At 47.1% G+C, this 14,143-nt stretch overlaps 6 protein-coding genes across 6 annotated transcripts; 1 reads left to right on the forward strand and 5 right to left on the reverse strand.

The window, feature by feature from the left end:
- Window positions 1–1,608: 1,608 nt before the first annotated feature.
- Window positions 1,609–2,667, reverse strand: BDV38DRAFT_296817 (intradiol ring-cleavage dioxygenase; the record flags this gene model as incomplete). Its single annotated transcript, XM_032063007.1, has 1 exon — window positions 1,609–2,667. One exon carries the CDS (start codon window positions 2,665–2,667, stop codon window positions 1,609–1,611), a length of 1,059 nt encoding a protein of 352 aa, XP_031917365.1.
- A 768-nt stretch (window positions 2,668–3,435) lies between these two features.
- On the reverse strand, window positions 3,436–6,241 carry BDV38DRAFT_268560 (fungal specific transcription factor domain-containing protein; the record flags this gene model as incomplete). Its single annotated transcript, XM_032056795.1, has 4 exons — window positions 3,436–3,655; window positions 4,562–5,220; window positions 5,268–5,786; window positions 6,170–6,241. The coding sequence occupies 4 exons, from the start codon at window positions 6,239–6,241 to the stop codon at window positions 3,436–3,438; spliced, it is 1,470 nt and encodes a 489-aa protein (XP_031917366.1).
- A 514-nt stretch (window positions 6,242–6,755) lies between these two features.
- Window positions 6,756–7,336, reverse strand: BDV38DRAFT_279207 (uncharacterized protein; the record flags this gene model as incomplete). The annotated part of the gene is made up of 2 exons (XM_032058956.1): window positions 6,756–6,944; window positions 7,004–7,336. 2 exons carry the CDS (start codon window positions 7,334–7,336, stop codon window positions 6,756–6,758), a joined length of 522 nt encoding a protein of 173 aa, XP_031917367.1.
- An 826-nt stretch (window positions 7,337–8,162) lies between these two features.
- BDV38DRAFT_279208 (UbiD family decarboxylase) lies at window positions 8,163–9,434 on the reverse strand (the record flags this gene model as incomplete). Its single annotated transcript, XM_032058957.1, has 4 exons — window positions 8,163–8,931; window positions 8,980–9,188; window positions 9,243–9,328; window positions 9,383–9,434. The coding sequence occupies 4 exons, from the start codon at window positions 9,432–9,434 to the stop codon at window positions 8,163–8,165; spliced, it is 1,116 nt and encodes a 371-aa protein (XP_031917368.1).
- A 1,740-nt stretch (window positions 9,435–11,174) lies between these two features.
- On the forward strand, window positions 11,175–11,865 carry BDV38DRAFT_237680 (cupin domain-containing protein). The gene is made up of 2 exons (XM_032053611.1): window positions 11,175–11,336; window positions 11,386–11,865. The coding sequence occupies exons 1-2, from the start codon at window positions 11,311–11,313 to the stop codon at window positions 11,753–11,755; spliced, it is 396 nt and encodes a 131-aa protein (XP_031917369.1). The 5' UTR covers window positions 11,175–11,310; the 3' UTR covers window positions 11,756–11,865.
- Window positions 11,866–12,161: 296 nt separating this feature from the next.
- Window positions 12,162–13,674, reverse strand: BDV38DRAFT_296818 (kinase-like domain-containing protein; the record flags this gene model as incomplete). Its single annotated transcript, XM_032063008.1, has 6 exons — window positions 12,162–12,358; window positions 12,427–12,592; window positions 12,656–12,957; window positions 13,051–13,248; window positions 13,285–13,373; window positions 13,427–13,674. The coding sequence occupies 6 exons, from the start codon at window positions 13,672–13,674 to the stop codon at window positions 12,174–12,176; spliced, it is 1,188 nt and encodes a 395-aa protein (XP_031917370.1). The 3' UTR covers window positions 12,162–12,173.
- Between the last annotated feature and the right edge of the window lie 469 nt (window positions 13,675–14,143).

A 14,143-nucleotide genomic window follows, 5' to 3' on the forward strand; every position in this document is an offset into this window, starting at 1 on the left:
TCGTTTTAAACTTCTCTTGGCTTCTGGTTATTCTTGGGGCTGTACGGAGCTAGCTGCAACGGTTACGGAGAATCAGATCTAGTACATATCTCAGTCATCGCGAATGCCAAGAGCTTGTCGATCCTGCAGACACTTGGCATGGGAGTTCCGTACAACAAGGTTTACACTATGAACCCATTCTCCATACTGTATACATGACGACTGAAAGTGGTATTCTTTACAAGACAAGAGATCTTCAGTAAGGATAGATACGGATGCCAGGTCCCTCAGAGACTTCTAGAGATGTTAGCTCTACTAGTATCCAATCTGCATGTTCAACCATTCTTCAAGATTTCCTTTTATCAATTTGCCGTTATTGAAAACTTCTTCAACAGCCACTCATCTAGACCTGTGTAATCAACTTCATAAAATTATGGAATATGGATAGATGCTGCCTAAATGTTAAGCTTAGTGACTCTAATCTTAAAAAAAGAACAACAAGCAGTCATCTAGGGTTGATGTTCCCGCACGCGAACCCGAACCCGAACCCGAGGGTGGATCCTTGATCTTCCTCTATTTTGTCCATTTATGATCCTATCTAATCTGCAGGATGCTCGATAACGGCTCCGCCACGGAATAGGCAAGCTTGAAACATGATCAAATGCCGTTCATATCGGTGAGCCATATACTCAGGACGGGATGTTTCTATTTCAGTTGCACTTTTGGAGGATGCCTAGATTGTAACCTTATCTCTACTTCGAACATAATGTCTAAAATATATAAAGACCCATTAGTATATAGAGTCATATCGGACCAGCGGTATTTCCTGCTTAAGAGAGTATACCTACACCAATTATTCTACACTCATTAACAGACGGCTGTCAACGGTATTCTCCCGTTTCATTACATGCGAGGTCTGTATCTCCCATTCAGGCTAAATCAAGGCCCATCAGTACTGCCAGGGCGAGAATGAAAATAGGGACTGGAAGCACTTGGTATTTACCACGGTTTCCTATATTCTGTAAGGTACAACTATGCTATCACTCAAATCCAAATGGTAGAAATAAATTAACTAAGTTACGCAGGCGTTCTATTACAGAACCGGATATAACATAGCTCAAGACAACATCCGCGTGACTACTTAGCCCCCTCAAGTTGCGGAAAGTCTTTGCGGTAAGAGTCGACAGATTATTCCAAGTGCGAGTGCATATCTATACGGGCGAGCTGGCGAATGGTAAGGTCCATTCACAGTCTTGTCGAAGGAGAACCCCATGCAGGAAGGAGATCAGGGCAGTGGATGAGCTGATAGGAGTCTTTGGGCAGGGTCAAGCTTGTGCTATAAAATGGTTTGAGTAGCATACCTTTTTCATGACATGCTATCTGGCTTAATTAACTTCGCGAAGATTCTGGCGTTGCATCGGTGGCAGAGCAATTTCCATTATGGGTTTGAAATAAGCACTGGTCTAAATAATGGCTCAAGTACTATTGGTAAAGCTTAGATACACGAACGCAACTTGACTATTTAACAATGAGTGCATCCAGATATATAAAATGAGTGAAGTGGACACACATGCAATCACATATGCTAGACTACCTCAATATCCTGCTTCCAGCCGTGGATGGAATCAATCAGAAGTTAACAGTATCACCAGGGCTGCTGTTAGAGTTGGAAACACCACCAGAAGAAGTCAGGGTAGCAGCATAGCTGGTATCATAACTGGCGGAGACATTCACACCCAAAGTAATCCAGGCATAGATACCATCCTCAAGGGCATCTCCGAGGAAAGCATACTCGAAGAAGGGGTCCGAGGCGCTATCTTCAGTCTCATCCTGAACGACATGGTCATCGGCGTTGGTGGTGATGGAGACATTGTTCGTGTTGTAAGGGTAAGTAGCCTCGACCTTGTAAACGAGATCCTGATCGAAGAAGAGCTGACCGATGTGAGCGACGTGGCCACCGGTGATGGTGTTGTTCTGCAATTGGGTGGCACCGACGTGGGCGACGACGTGGACGTGGGTGGTTCTGCCGGAGTAGTGACCGGGGAACATGGACTGGAATTGCGCGACACCGTCGGCATCGGTCTTCTGGACACCACGCAAGAAGGTCTTGTCGAGGTTGGAGTCATCGTTGCCATTGCCATTCATGGAGCTCTGGACGCCGGAGTAGACACCGGTGGAGTTGCAGTTCCACACGTCCCAGTAGAGATCCTTGATGGGCTCGCAGGTCTCAATGTCGATGAACTGGCCGTCCATAATGATCGGGATACCGGCCTCGCCGTCGCGGACATCAGACCGGACCAGTTCACCCTTCACCCAGAAGGGTCCGATTTCTCCTTCGGGGGAGAGAATGCACACAGGGTTCTTGGCGAACAGCTCCTGCTCCGTGGTTTGGGAGGTCACATCGAGGGTAGAGTGGTGCGAGGTGTTCACGGAAGGGTTGTAATCGCGAGCATCGATGCTGCGCTTGCGGTACATCTCGTACGCGGAGGCACGGCGAGCCTGGATCCGGTCGTTGATTCCACGGCGTTCCAAATGGCTGCTGCATTTGCTGAGGGAACGCTTCGCGTTGTTGAGGAAGCTTCTCTTCGCGGAATGCGACATGGAGCTGGGCTCATGGACGCCAGGGTGGGCAATTGCCAGGCCGGCTAGGCCTAGTATGGCCAACTTGCTCAAAGAAACAATTTGCATATTGAGGGTCGAAACAGCAAGATAAGACTAGTGGTGAGGATTTGGAAGAGAAGTCTGAGTTATTATCATCTTGGGAGCGACAGCAACGACCTATTATATACCCCAACCTCCATTATCCAAGCTTCGGAGCCATTAGCAGATGGGATTCCATGTGCTACCAAGGTCTGCAGCCGGTAGACGGAATTCATCGCCGTTCGTCAGAATCGTCGTCAGCAAGCTCCTGCATGAATGTTTGAGATACCAGTAGACAGAATTTTGACCTTCTTGATACGGAAACGCAGCATGTCAATCACTATTCAACCACATCTCGCGACCTATCAAAGTGAATGCCTCCTGGAATGACGAATGCGTCGAATGTGACTGGGCTGCACGGCCCGCGTAGTGGGACCGCTGGAGCAGTGGATTGAATCTGGAGAGCCACAAGATCTGCAGCCAAGACTGTCTATGTTTTGGGGCGCAGCCTGTTATGCATCTTAGTCTGCCGGAGCACTGGCTAGAGTATGACTCGATTCAAGTTTCTACGCAACAAAGAGGAGGCAATAGATTAATACGCTCATCTAGTGTCGTTTTGGATACGGATAATATCCAGGCAAGAGCACATCCTCTTCATATACAGTCCGATATGATGGCTGGGCTTGTAATAAAGACTATGCGTAGTAATCCAACTCTTGAGAGGCGGGTAAGCATGTTATGCTACTCACAAGACCTCTATAGGGAAGGATGGTCACCACTAGCTCTCCAGATATGTAGGAACCCGATTGTGCCGAGCTAGTTAGTAAGACTCGTCCGCTCATAGGCAGTGCAAAGGACTTTCCATCCTGTAGATTTGGTCTTGTCCTCAACTGGGCACGCTTGGTTACCAGAGCTTGGCACTTCATATCTCGGGGCAAAAACGGCCCGCTTATTCATCGGCAATGAAATAATTGGTTCGGACATCTTTGGTGGGTCCAAATAGAGATGACGGTGTTTCTTGGCGCGATTACCGTTGCTATTAAGCGTTTCAGCTGTGGAGCTAGACCTCAGTTTCCCGGCGCTTCATATCTCTTCATACGGCTGTGAAGCCCAATCGGCAAGTCTATTGCTACCCGGTAAAGTCAATTGCACGACTAAGATTCGCCAAGAGCGCAAGTCTGAGCATTTGTGGTGGAATTTGAAGTCCTCCAGGTCCGCGGTGGAAACCGCAAGCACGTACTGCGTACATCATCGAGGCCACAAGCAGGTTAAATGCCGCCAATAAACAGCCGAAGATAATTTAAGCAACGGCATTTGTCCCGGTGGTTTTAACCTAATGTACAAGTCCCGGAGTACGACTTCCGAGGTTGAGCTGTAACTTTCTAGACCTAGTTTTGGAACAGCCAAAGGTCCTTTTTGATCCTTCCTACCTTATGGTAAAGCTCCAGCACGTGGAATATGGAGCTGCAGAAGTCGTAGCAGTATTTCTGGTACAACTCTTCATTTGAAAGATTATCAGCGTCTTATTATATTCATAAAGAATTTGTAAAGTATCGGTCAAAAGGTAATGTACACGTTAACGCTCAATGGCAGTCGCTTTGATGTATGATTGCTTAGCAAATTGAATGAGTGTGTCGACAAACGCCTCAGTAATGTAGAACGGCGCAATGCACTTCCCTTCTTCGGTACTACGCATAAGACAAGTGAAAATGTCTCTTGTATTCTCGAGGATTTCAAGATCCCCGGAAAAGGTTGGAGACGTGGGGTTGGACATGCAGTGATAAAACAGGGATATCACAGCCGATAATAACCATTGAGCATATATCCTAAGGTGAAAGCCAACCATTAGCTGGTAAAATAGATTAGATTTGAGATGACGGTTGGTACGAACCAAAAACTATGCCAAGTGATAAAAGATTTCACTTGGTTAATGTATAGCAACATGCATCGTGAAGTCTGGTAAGAAAGCCCCATGCCCGACGAAAAGGAATACTGTGTGCTGCAGGCAGCACTTGCCTCGTGGATCCTTTTCACGCAATAGTAGTAATCCAAGTGCAAAGTCACACCACGCATGCTAAGGTCATGGAATGCGTACAAAGGACAATCTGGGGTTGCGAACACATGAGGTTGGCAATGTGCAGGAAAGCTCGATTCTAAAGCACTCAGCTCTTGATCTAGCTCAATGATGTGTTGCATCCGGGTGGATTCGGGATGGGCACGGCCTGAGTCAGAGTGAAGCAGACGATAGATTTTTGATTTGATTAGCGCAAGGCGGAGGTCGGAAGGATATAGTAGTATTTCAGACGAGAGGGGAGCCTGTAGGAATTGATAAGTCGAGGATTGGGAGACATAGGTGGACGGCAATTCCAAGTCACAGCTTGCGTCGTTTATCATCGGTTCGCGACACGCGCGTAATGACATTTCTTTGTCCATCCAATAACTTAGCCAGAAGAGAGAGCGTATGTGGTAATGGTTGTGCGTCCCCTGATCCCCGTCGGGATTATTTTGTCGGTGGCCACCAAGCTTATAGAGGATGCGTACAGCTGCAGCAAGCATCATCTCAGCTGGGTAACTTTGCCCGGTCGGGGGTATATATATGGTCTGCAAAAATGAGATACGAGTTATACTACCGTGTCTCAATCACTCACCAAAATAATGAACGTTTCCAATGTTCGCACGTCAGCCTCTTCCATGAATAAGTCTGGTAACAATGATAACACCGCTCGCACGTAGGAATCCGGTTTAGCGTGCGCGAACATTGGGCTATGGCGATGTAGCTGAGCGATAAGCGCCGTGAATGCGACGAGACATGCCTTGTTGGCCACGGGACTGGCTTTGGATGGGTCGTCTAAAACACCCGCGTCAAAGAGCTCACGGACCACGCGAATATCGACTATGGGGAAGACCGAGTAAAGTCCTTTGCGATCATAATATTCAATACAATTCCTGACCAAACGCTTGTCAGGCCATTGGGAGGTCGCTTGCTTCTTTTCTTCTATCCCAAATCGCGATTGATACGAGTCTGTGACCTGACGGAAGAAGTTGTCAAGATCGAAATGAGAACCAGTGTGGTGAAATATTGCGGAGCAGAAGCTGGCCCTGTGGGATGACCGGTCACCTCCGGGCCAGGAGTACTCCAGATGTTGTTGAAATGTAGACAGGGCATTCTCAAAGCCAGCCGTGTCATGAAAATGAGCTTGTGCAGAATAGTTATTATGAGTGGAAGCCTTTGCTGAACCACAGGAGGCAGAGCCACTGTTGGTAATCAAGCTCTCAAGATTTTGTACCTGGCGTTGTGTTTCGGAGAGACGCCTAGATGTGATATTCTTAGGCCAAAAGAACTCAAAAGAGCAGCTTCATGACGTATCTTACTCTCTAATGCTTTTACGCGCCTCAGTTGGCTTCGCAGTAAAGGTACACGACACTCGTGCCAGCAAGCAATTTTCACAAGACGGTTGGGCGCGATCACAACGAATCTGTATCAGTTGTTGACAAGTTTATTGTAAATAGAGAGGGCTTATTATCAGGATATCGCCGGGAGTCAATTTACCTTTCGGTGCCGACATAGATCGCATGCACTCCTATTCCTGCCACCTCGCGGGGCATAATTTATCTCAGGCATTGCCGAGCAGCGAGCCCAATGATTAAATATACCAAATAGTTCGTCAGGAATCTCAGCTGGAAATTTGCCGCAAAAGTATAATACATTTGGCGATCGTTCTTGAATCTTAATTCTTGAATGCACGGGTCACTAACGTCACTTCGGGTATAGTGCCACATGTGACCATGCGCTAGTCCTACTCCGGAAATTCATCGTCACTGGATTTGTCTCGACCCTGAGAATTTTTTTACTGTCATTGGATATGTAGAGAAATGAAGGAGAATAGTGGTATCTAGAATGATTATCGCGGCACCTTCATTTCGACGGCATAGGATTTCCAAGAATTAATAGAATTGGACTTAAAACGTGGGACAACATATATAATGCAATGACGTCAGCGAATGTATATATTTTCTGGAACACTTGCATACGACTAGTAGTACAAAGAGAAGAGCAGCTGAAATTAAAAATAAAGAAATAAATAAAATAAAAATACAGTCACTATACATCAGATCAACTTCTCAAATCAATGATATTAGTCTTCCAATGCCTTATCCGTCCACCCCCAAAGCTGGCCAGCCAATACATCGTCTTGCGCGGTCTCGGTGAGCTTATCGTTAGACGCAACACCAACCAGCATATATAACTGACCGGTCATCAAACGATCCTTAGACGTCGTAGCAGCCCACAACTGGTTATACGCACCGTCCTCGAGCGTGACCATCTGATTAAAAATAGTCGCATAAATGAACCAGCGATGCGCCCATCCCAGGTTCATATCACCTCGGGATGAACTGAGGCGGCGGTAATACCCGGATACCGACGAGCCAATTCTCGGGTATACAAAATATTAGCCAGCTTGCTCTGACCGTACTGTCTCCAGGATACCAAGAAGCCGTAGTCCTGCGTAATTTTCAAGTCGTCGGAAATGATAACCCCATAGGGATGCAGCTGATAACATATCGATGTGAGGATAACGACGCGTACATCCGTGCCTGTTTCGGTGGTACGTTGCTGTAGTGGTAACAGCTTCTGGATCAGCAATGTATGGCCTAGATGGTTGGTGCCGAACTGCACCTCGTATCGGTCTTTTGTTAGTCCTGGAGGAAGTGCCATGATACCTGCATTGCACATGGCAACTTGCCTCCTGTGATGAAAATCACTTTACTGGACAAGCCCAGAATATCGTTGTCGGGATTAAATGCTAACTCAGGCATCACGTCATGTCCTTTCTATCTCTACGAAAGGTTCCTGTCATAGACGAAGCGAAATATGAAATCGTGGGATATTATTGCTAAAAGGATACACTTAGCGTAGGAAGTTGGGAGGTTCACTTCGGAGGTATAGGGTATAGGTCTAGATAGGCTTTCGGCCAGATGTGAAACTTGGAGATCCTGGCATTGTCTTAGATATTCCTTTATCTTTTTGGCAGTATGAAAGTATCAGTTTAATCATACTTGATCCAAGGCATCGAGCGCAGCTTTAAAAGAATGTATTTATACTTGGACGGCTAAAGACCACGTTCTTGCCTTGTTCTCTTTTGTTCTGTGAAGGGCTTACTATTTAGGCACAGGTTACTAAGTAGATGTGATTCTTGAAATCCGCAGTATTATACTTGGGACTTGGCTCCACTATTGCCAGACGGGAGCTTAGAAAAATGCATAGCACAAGCGCAGGCAACGGGAGTGACGAATCCTACGGGGAAGGATTTTAACCCTGCTCAGTTAATGCCGACCAGGCTTGGCGGGAGGGCTCCGGTATTTGTCTGAGTGGAGTATTCTCCGAGCTCTAAGGGTGGCCTCTATTGTTGAGGTATCTCTAATTATCTATGTGTGTATTTCTAACGATACAAGCAATGGAATAATGCGGACTCGGGGGATTTAAATCCACACGAACTTGAGCGCAATCCCTGCCATTCATACCACGTCACGCAGACACCTAATCAAGGCATTGTCGTCACGGTCGTCTTGCCTTGCGGATTCAGCCCAGTAGTATCAAACTCCAAGCTGATACTGCTCTGACTACCGCTATCGCTCGATGCTCCCGGTTCATTCGTGACATGGAACTGACGATGCTCCCAGATTTCCAACGGCTCGTCCCGATTAATATGCTCCCCAGACGCCGTGATGTCGACAGAGTGCGTATGCGATTTATCTCCACCTTTGAATCGCGAGAGATGGATGGTGGAGCTATCCAGACGATTGGTGTACTTGCTTCGGCTGTGGCTGCGGTTATATGACGAGTGTGCCAAGAAGGACTTCCAGTTGAACATTCGCCGGAACAATGTCCATGTTTGAGGGATATTAGCGACTACAATGGCCGTCGCTGCCTCCCGGACGTACCAGTCCACCCAGCGGTCTCCGTAGGGATTCGATATAGAGTAGTACTTGGAGAGGATCGAGCAGAGGATGACGAATATACCCAGTGAGAAAACGGCGCACAGCGTAAGCTTCTTGGAGAGGCTTAGCTTGGCTTTAATCAAGAGGGGCAATGGGATGCACATGATCATGAGGTCGGTAGCAACATTCAGGGCCAAGACGAGGATGAGGTGATTGCGGTAGACGGAACATTGTATGTTTTTTGGCGGGACCGACCAGTAGGCGGAGAAAGGGTGACACCATGCTGCGAAAAAGAGGATTTCAACTAGCACGAAACTCAGCGCACAGAATGCACCGATGAATTTGACAATTCGATGTTGCGAAAGGCCCGATCTATCGATTAATTAGGTTGTATTTGCTGAAGAAAGCTTGTGCACTCACGTCATGGTCGAGTATAACAAGAGCAAGCATGCCTTGCATCCCCAGATGACTCCTAGCCATAGCTGTTCTACTACAAGCACTAGCTTACTCCCCTTGATAAGATCCGGTATTGTTGAGGGATCAATGCGGTCGACTTTGTCTAAGGGAATCCCATTGGTCCCGTGCTTTTCGACCTCGATCAAGTAAACCGTTAATAGAACGTAGAGAACCTGGCATGGTTAGTCCGTGAATAATTTTAGGAAGCATTGAAATATTATACATACCACATTGACAATCATCACAAGGTCTTCGATTTGGAAGTTTTTGGGCGTACCCAATTGAAGCCACCGGGAGACATAGCGTAGTAATGCTAGGGCAAATCTGTTAGAGATCTGCAGACTTGCCCAACATTAAGATAACCTACCGATTAGCACTACGACTGCCAACCACACCCAGCTATTCACATTTGACACCATCCCGACCCGATGGATGTAGGGGGATAGCAGTGATTCCAGTAGTAACAATCCATCGCTGTGATGATTAATACGGGAGAGAGACTTGGCTCATATATGGACAACATATGGACATGACTCGGCGAAAAAATAGAAGAAGGCGTCCACACTACGGGTCACAACGACATTCCAATCCTTGGGACTGGAAGGTGTGACGACCAACTATGTAGTACTGGGCTGGATCCACAGTGGACACGGGCCAGCCATTTCCTTATGCTTAATGGGGATAATACCGTGGCGCACACGTGGGCCTTGCAGCGATTGAGGTGATTGACTAGACGTTCGGAAGATACAGGGATTATTATGTTCAAAAATAAGATTCCGTGGATAAAGGACAGCCTCATCCTTGGTGCAGTGGTTGTGTGTACCGGACTTAGAGTGGCATGAAAATCCATTTTCTTGTTCCTGCCGTCTCAAGTCATTTAAGGTTCTAATCGCTGGACCTCGGCCTGTGTCCGCCGTTCCGCGCCGAGAATACTCCTGCTCGTACCGTATGTGGCAATATTTCGCGACCAAGAGCGTTGCCATCACAGGGCCTTAAAGAGTGGCAACTTCCCCAGGCGTGGAGAGCACGTCAGGGTAAAAGTGGTGCGTCCCTATTTGCAAACTAAGCTTAGCTTGAGGTAAGACATTTCATATGCAGCCCGTTCAGCCCGAGACAATGGTACGCTATAAAGCTCCGAGATTACACCCTAGGACCCATAAATACGAGCTTCCACGCGTTTTCCAACGATCGCGCCAGTCAGAACACTTCTTACTGGTCTTTTCCATGGATAGGAGAATCCTTATCTATGTTTATACGACATGGAATTTTTTTCTCCTTAATAAAGTTCATAGTCTTGGCAGGCACTTCCCGTGAAACCAGGTTTCTGACTGGCCGATATCGCTGGAAGTAACAACCATACGAGGTTCAATAAAGAATAACAATCAATAACTAACTACTAATCATGGTAGGGTATGAAAATAAGGAAGGTGGTCGCGTGTTCAATGTTGGATGTCATTTGTACTGAGCCTTGGATCATCCCGTGATCCCATAGTCAGACCTGGAAACGGACGAGTTGGAGAAAGTCCTCTGCCGAGACATGCCTTGACCATGTATAAAGTTCTGGAAGTCTGGACCTAGCCTGGCGAGGTGCCTGGCATCTTTAATGCATTAGCTCCGTGGTAAAAACCGAGCCGTTTTAATATTAATCCCGCTGACCGAGACCGGCCCGTACATTGGCCCGGACGGGATTTATAGGTCTCGCAATCCTCATCAACCACCCAACTTCTCTCTGGTTTATTATACAGTATATTAATAGAAGATGAAGAGCTGTAGCAGTCCTTTCTGCCAGAGGCACTTGAGTGCTCGACCTAGTCCAGTTCCGACCGCAGCCAACACTTGCCAACGATCTTAGTCGCCAGGAGGCGGAGAGTCGTCGCAATTGTTCTTTTTGTAGCGATTGTAGTATTGGACAATTATTGTATTATTGAAATCATTACTCATCTTGTGTCAGTAGTAAGTAAAGTATATGGCTCTGGATAGATGAGCGCTTGGATGTATGAAAACTTGAGATTGATAACCTATTGCGGTCGGAATAGAATAGGCTATTGATAGCCTATCGGATTGCCGGTGCGGGATGTACTGCCGTCAACAATATACCCGGTACGGGTACCATCCCTACGTTGCTCGGGCCGAATAGGCGTCCCGTAACTAGCAACAACACGACAATAGCCTATGCGAACTGGTCGTATGATATAATAGAATTGCTCACCGTACGAGGGAAATGTCAATATAAAAGCGTCCTGACATACTTAACTGAAACCGCAGGACAATCCACACCATCAGCGAAGTCTCAAAATGGAAGAACCAACCTACGACCCCAGGTACGTATATTGACTACCACCTACTTCGACACTGAACCTAACAGAGTAGCCGCCCGATGCCTGCTATCAACATCATTTACCAATACAAGCTTACCCATACCCCGGGCAAGAGCATTGTCGGCCTTCGCGTTGAATTCCCCCCAAACGGGTCCACCCCCCCGCATCGTCACGGGGGCGCTGCCGTTGCGGCTTATGTTGTGAGCGGAACACTCCTGAACAAGATGAACGACGATCCGATGAAAGTGATTGAGACGGGTGGTTCGTGGTATGAGGCGCCGGGTTGCCATCACCGCATCAGCGATAATGCCAGCAAAACGGAGCCGGCGGTCTTGATAGCGACGATGGTATTGGATACGGAGGCTTTGGAGCGGGATGGGATGGATGCATTAATCCAGATCGACGAGGAATATAGGAAGTAACTTGGCTTATGTACAAATGCTTACTGGAGAAGGTGCTAGGTATAGCGTGGCCATATAGGAAACATTTCTAAGTTGTGAGATGCCATCGAATCGAACAACGTGCAGTAATTACATTCGCCATCCGGAAATAGCTCAAGTTATGGTAGATCAACAACTCCTTGTTCTAGCTGAGGCGCCTGGAACATGGGTTGTGCGTGCGACGCCCGTAAGAGATAGGATCTCTTAGGTGATGGCCCCAATTGGAGTATGTCGTCTTCTCGTCGAGAACGGGATCGCTCTGGCCATGCTCGGTCACAGAATTAGAATGTGTTAGGGTAACTTCGACTGCTACCTAGATGGCTTCGTCAATTAGCTCTCTTCCTCGTTCAGGTTCATTACACCAGTCGATAGCTATCGAATACAGGGAGTCGCAGGCAAACTAGTCTAGCCGGTCATTTAGCCAAGGGTCCTCGAGAAGCTCTCTGGCCGTCTTTCTATCCTCTGGTTTCCATTGTAACATTCCCCTCATGAATGCTAAGAACATCTCTTTGTTCCTCCCCTCAAGGAATGATTCCGACGTTTCTAGACTCTGGCTCGGTATTGCGATATCTTGTTTCCATTGACCTATTGAGCATCGATAAGCCACTTGCTGACGCTTCATGGATCCAGAAGGAACAACACATAGTACATACCATCTTCATTGAAGAACTCATTGCTCCGTCGTCCGCGCTTTAACATATCTAACGGCGGCGGTCCTAGAAGACCAATCACCTCAGCAAGGTGCGCACGGGTAGAATACCCTTTCCCATCGGGATCGTTGCCATAGAACATATGCTTTCCTTCGAAGAGATCCCAAATCTAATCCTTGTGTTAGTTTGCAGTAGCAAACATTTGTTAGCAGATATAGACTGTAGGACTTACCATAGTTCCCACGTTCCATATATCCACTGGGTAGCTCCATTCAGTCTTCAACATCACCTCCGGAGATCTGTAAACATTCGGCTGTGCGTCATGATTTCTCTTTTCGTCCCCTCGCACTGCTGAACCAAAATCGCTGAGAACGGCCCGGCCAAATGAATTTGGCAGCTCAAATCGTCTAGACGCATACACTGGGATACCGTTGATGGTCTTGCGTGGTGAAGGGTCCTCCATTTCAGCCTGGGTAAACTTTTCAAGGATGGACTCATCCTCGATTTCTTGGAGAATGTTATCACCTTTAATATCTGTCTCGGAGGATGATTAGCTAATGATGAACTCGTTTTAGTTTCTTCTTTTTCTCCCTCCATTCATTCGTGATTGGGTGATCGTGTTCCTACCTGTATGAACCAGCTTGCATTCGGTATGTAGATAGTCAAGGGCAAGGAAAACCTGCATGAGGCCAGCTTTGAGTAGATCCTCGGTAAATCTATGAGTGGGATTGCGATAGAGCAGATCCCTAAAGCTTTCCCACATGGGTTTCTGAACAAGACAGCAATGGTCACCCCCCCCTCGAGGGATGGTGAACACATCTAGCGCTCACCTTACATGAGCATAGCCAGGGTGTGATGGACTCCCTTTATTCAAAAGGTTATAGACCTGAAACTCTGCCATGTCTGACTCAGTGCGCGTGTACACCTTGAGCGTCACATATTGATGCCCTCTGACGCCATTAGCTTGTCGCGGTTGGACGCCAAGAAATAGGAACGAGCTTACTCCAGGTCGCGAGCAAGCCATACTGTAGAGCTAATACCGAACCCCAGTTTGCCAATAACCTGATATTTGGAGCTGAAAATGTCCCCGATATTGACAGGATAATATTGGCCTTTCCTCAAGTCCTCAAATCGCTCCTCTTCGAGTATCTGCGATCCGTTGACTGTGTCGAAGCCAGTAGTCGGGAAACACATGGGGGGGGATGGAGCCCTTCTAAATGTGTGTCTTGCCCATCTCAGAATAGGAGCCATCTTGCATCAGATAATTGACGGCTAGGAATGTGTTGAAAGCTAAGCTGTGATAGGAGAACGAATTGTAGTTAAGTTCCTGGCTCATGCTAGTTAATTATGCAAGGGATAAAGATGACTAATCTTAGATTATGACTAGCGACTTCGCTGTTGATTGGTCGCAAGCCTGCTCATAAGCGCGCGATGATCATCTCTGCTCATCTTGATGCTGGTTTGTTCGACCAGATATTCCCCAGCGCTAACTCCATCATTTCTCATAGATTACAACCGATACAAGTTAAAAATAGAGTGCCTTGGCCGTAGCGAATCGCTGGGCACCCTGCCTAGTCAAGGAGCACAGATGCTAGGAGAACGTAATCAATCCGGGAACTCACTTGACATTGAATGAGACCGGCATAATGGGGCAAAATGTACAAGTGCTATCCAGACCTAAATTGATCAAAGAATGCTGTTTCTAATGGATTGACCTCCA

The sequence above is a fragment of the Aspergillus pseudotamarii genome (genome assembly GCF_009193445.1).
Source record: "Aspergillus pseudotamarii strain CBS 117625 unplaced genomic scaffold BDV38scaffold_8, whole genome shotgun sequence".
NCBI classification, from domain to species: Eukaryota; Fungi; Ascomycota; class Eurotiomycetes; order Eurotiales; family Aspergillaceae; genus Aspergillus; species Aspergillus pseudotamarii.

Excerpts from the sequence above, each read along its gene's own strand:
- BDV38DRAFT_237680 (XM_032053611.1), top strand. The coding sequence starts at position 11,311 with ATGGAAGAACCAACCTACGACCCCAG. Across the intron at positions 11,337-11,385 it reads GAACCAACCTACGACCCCAG|CCGCCCGATGCCTGCTATCA; the intron begins GTACGTATATTG and ends CTAACAGAGTAG.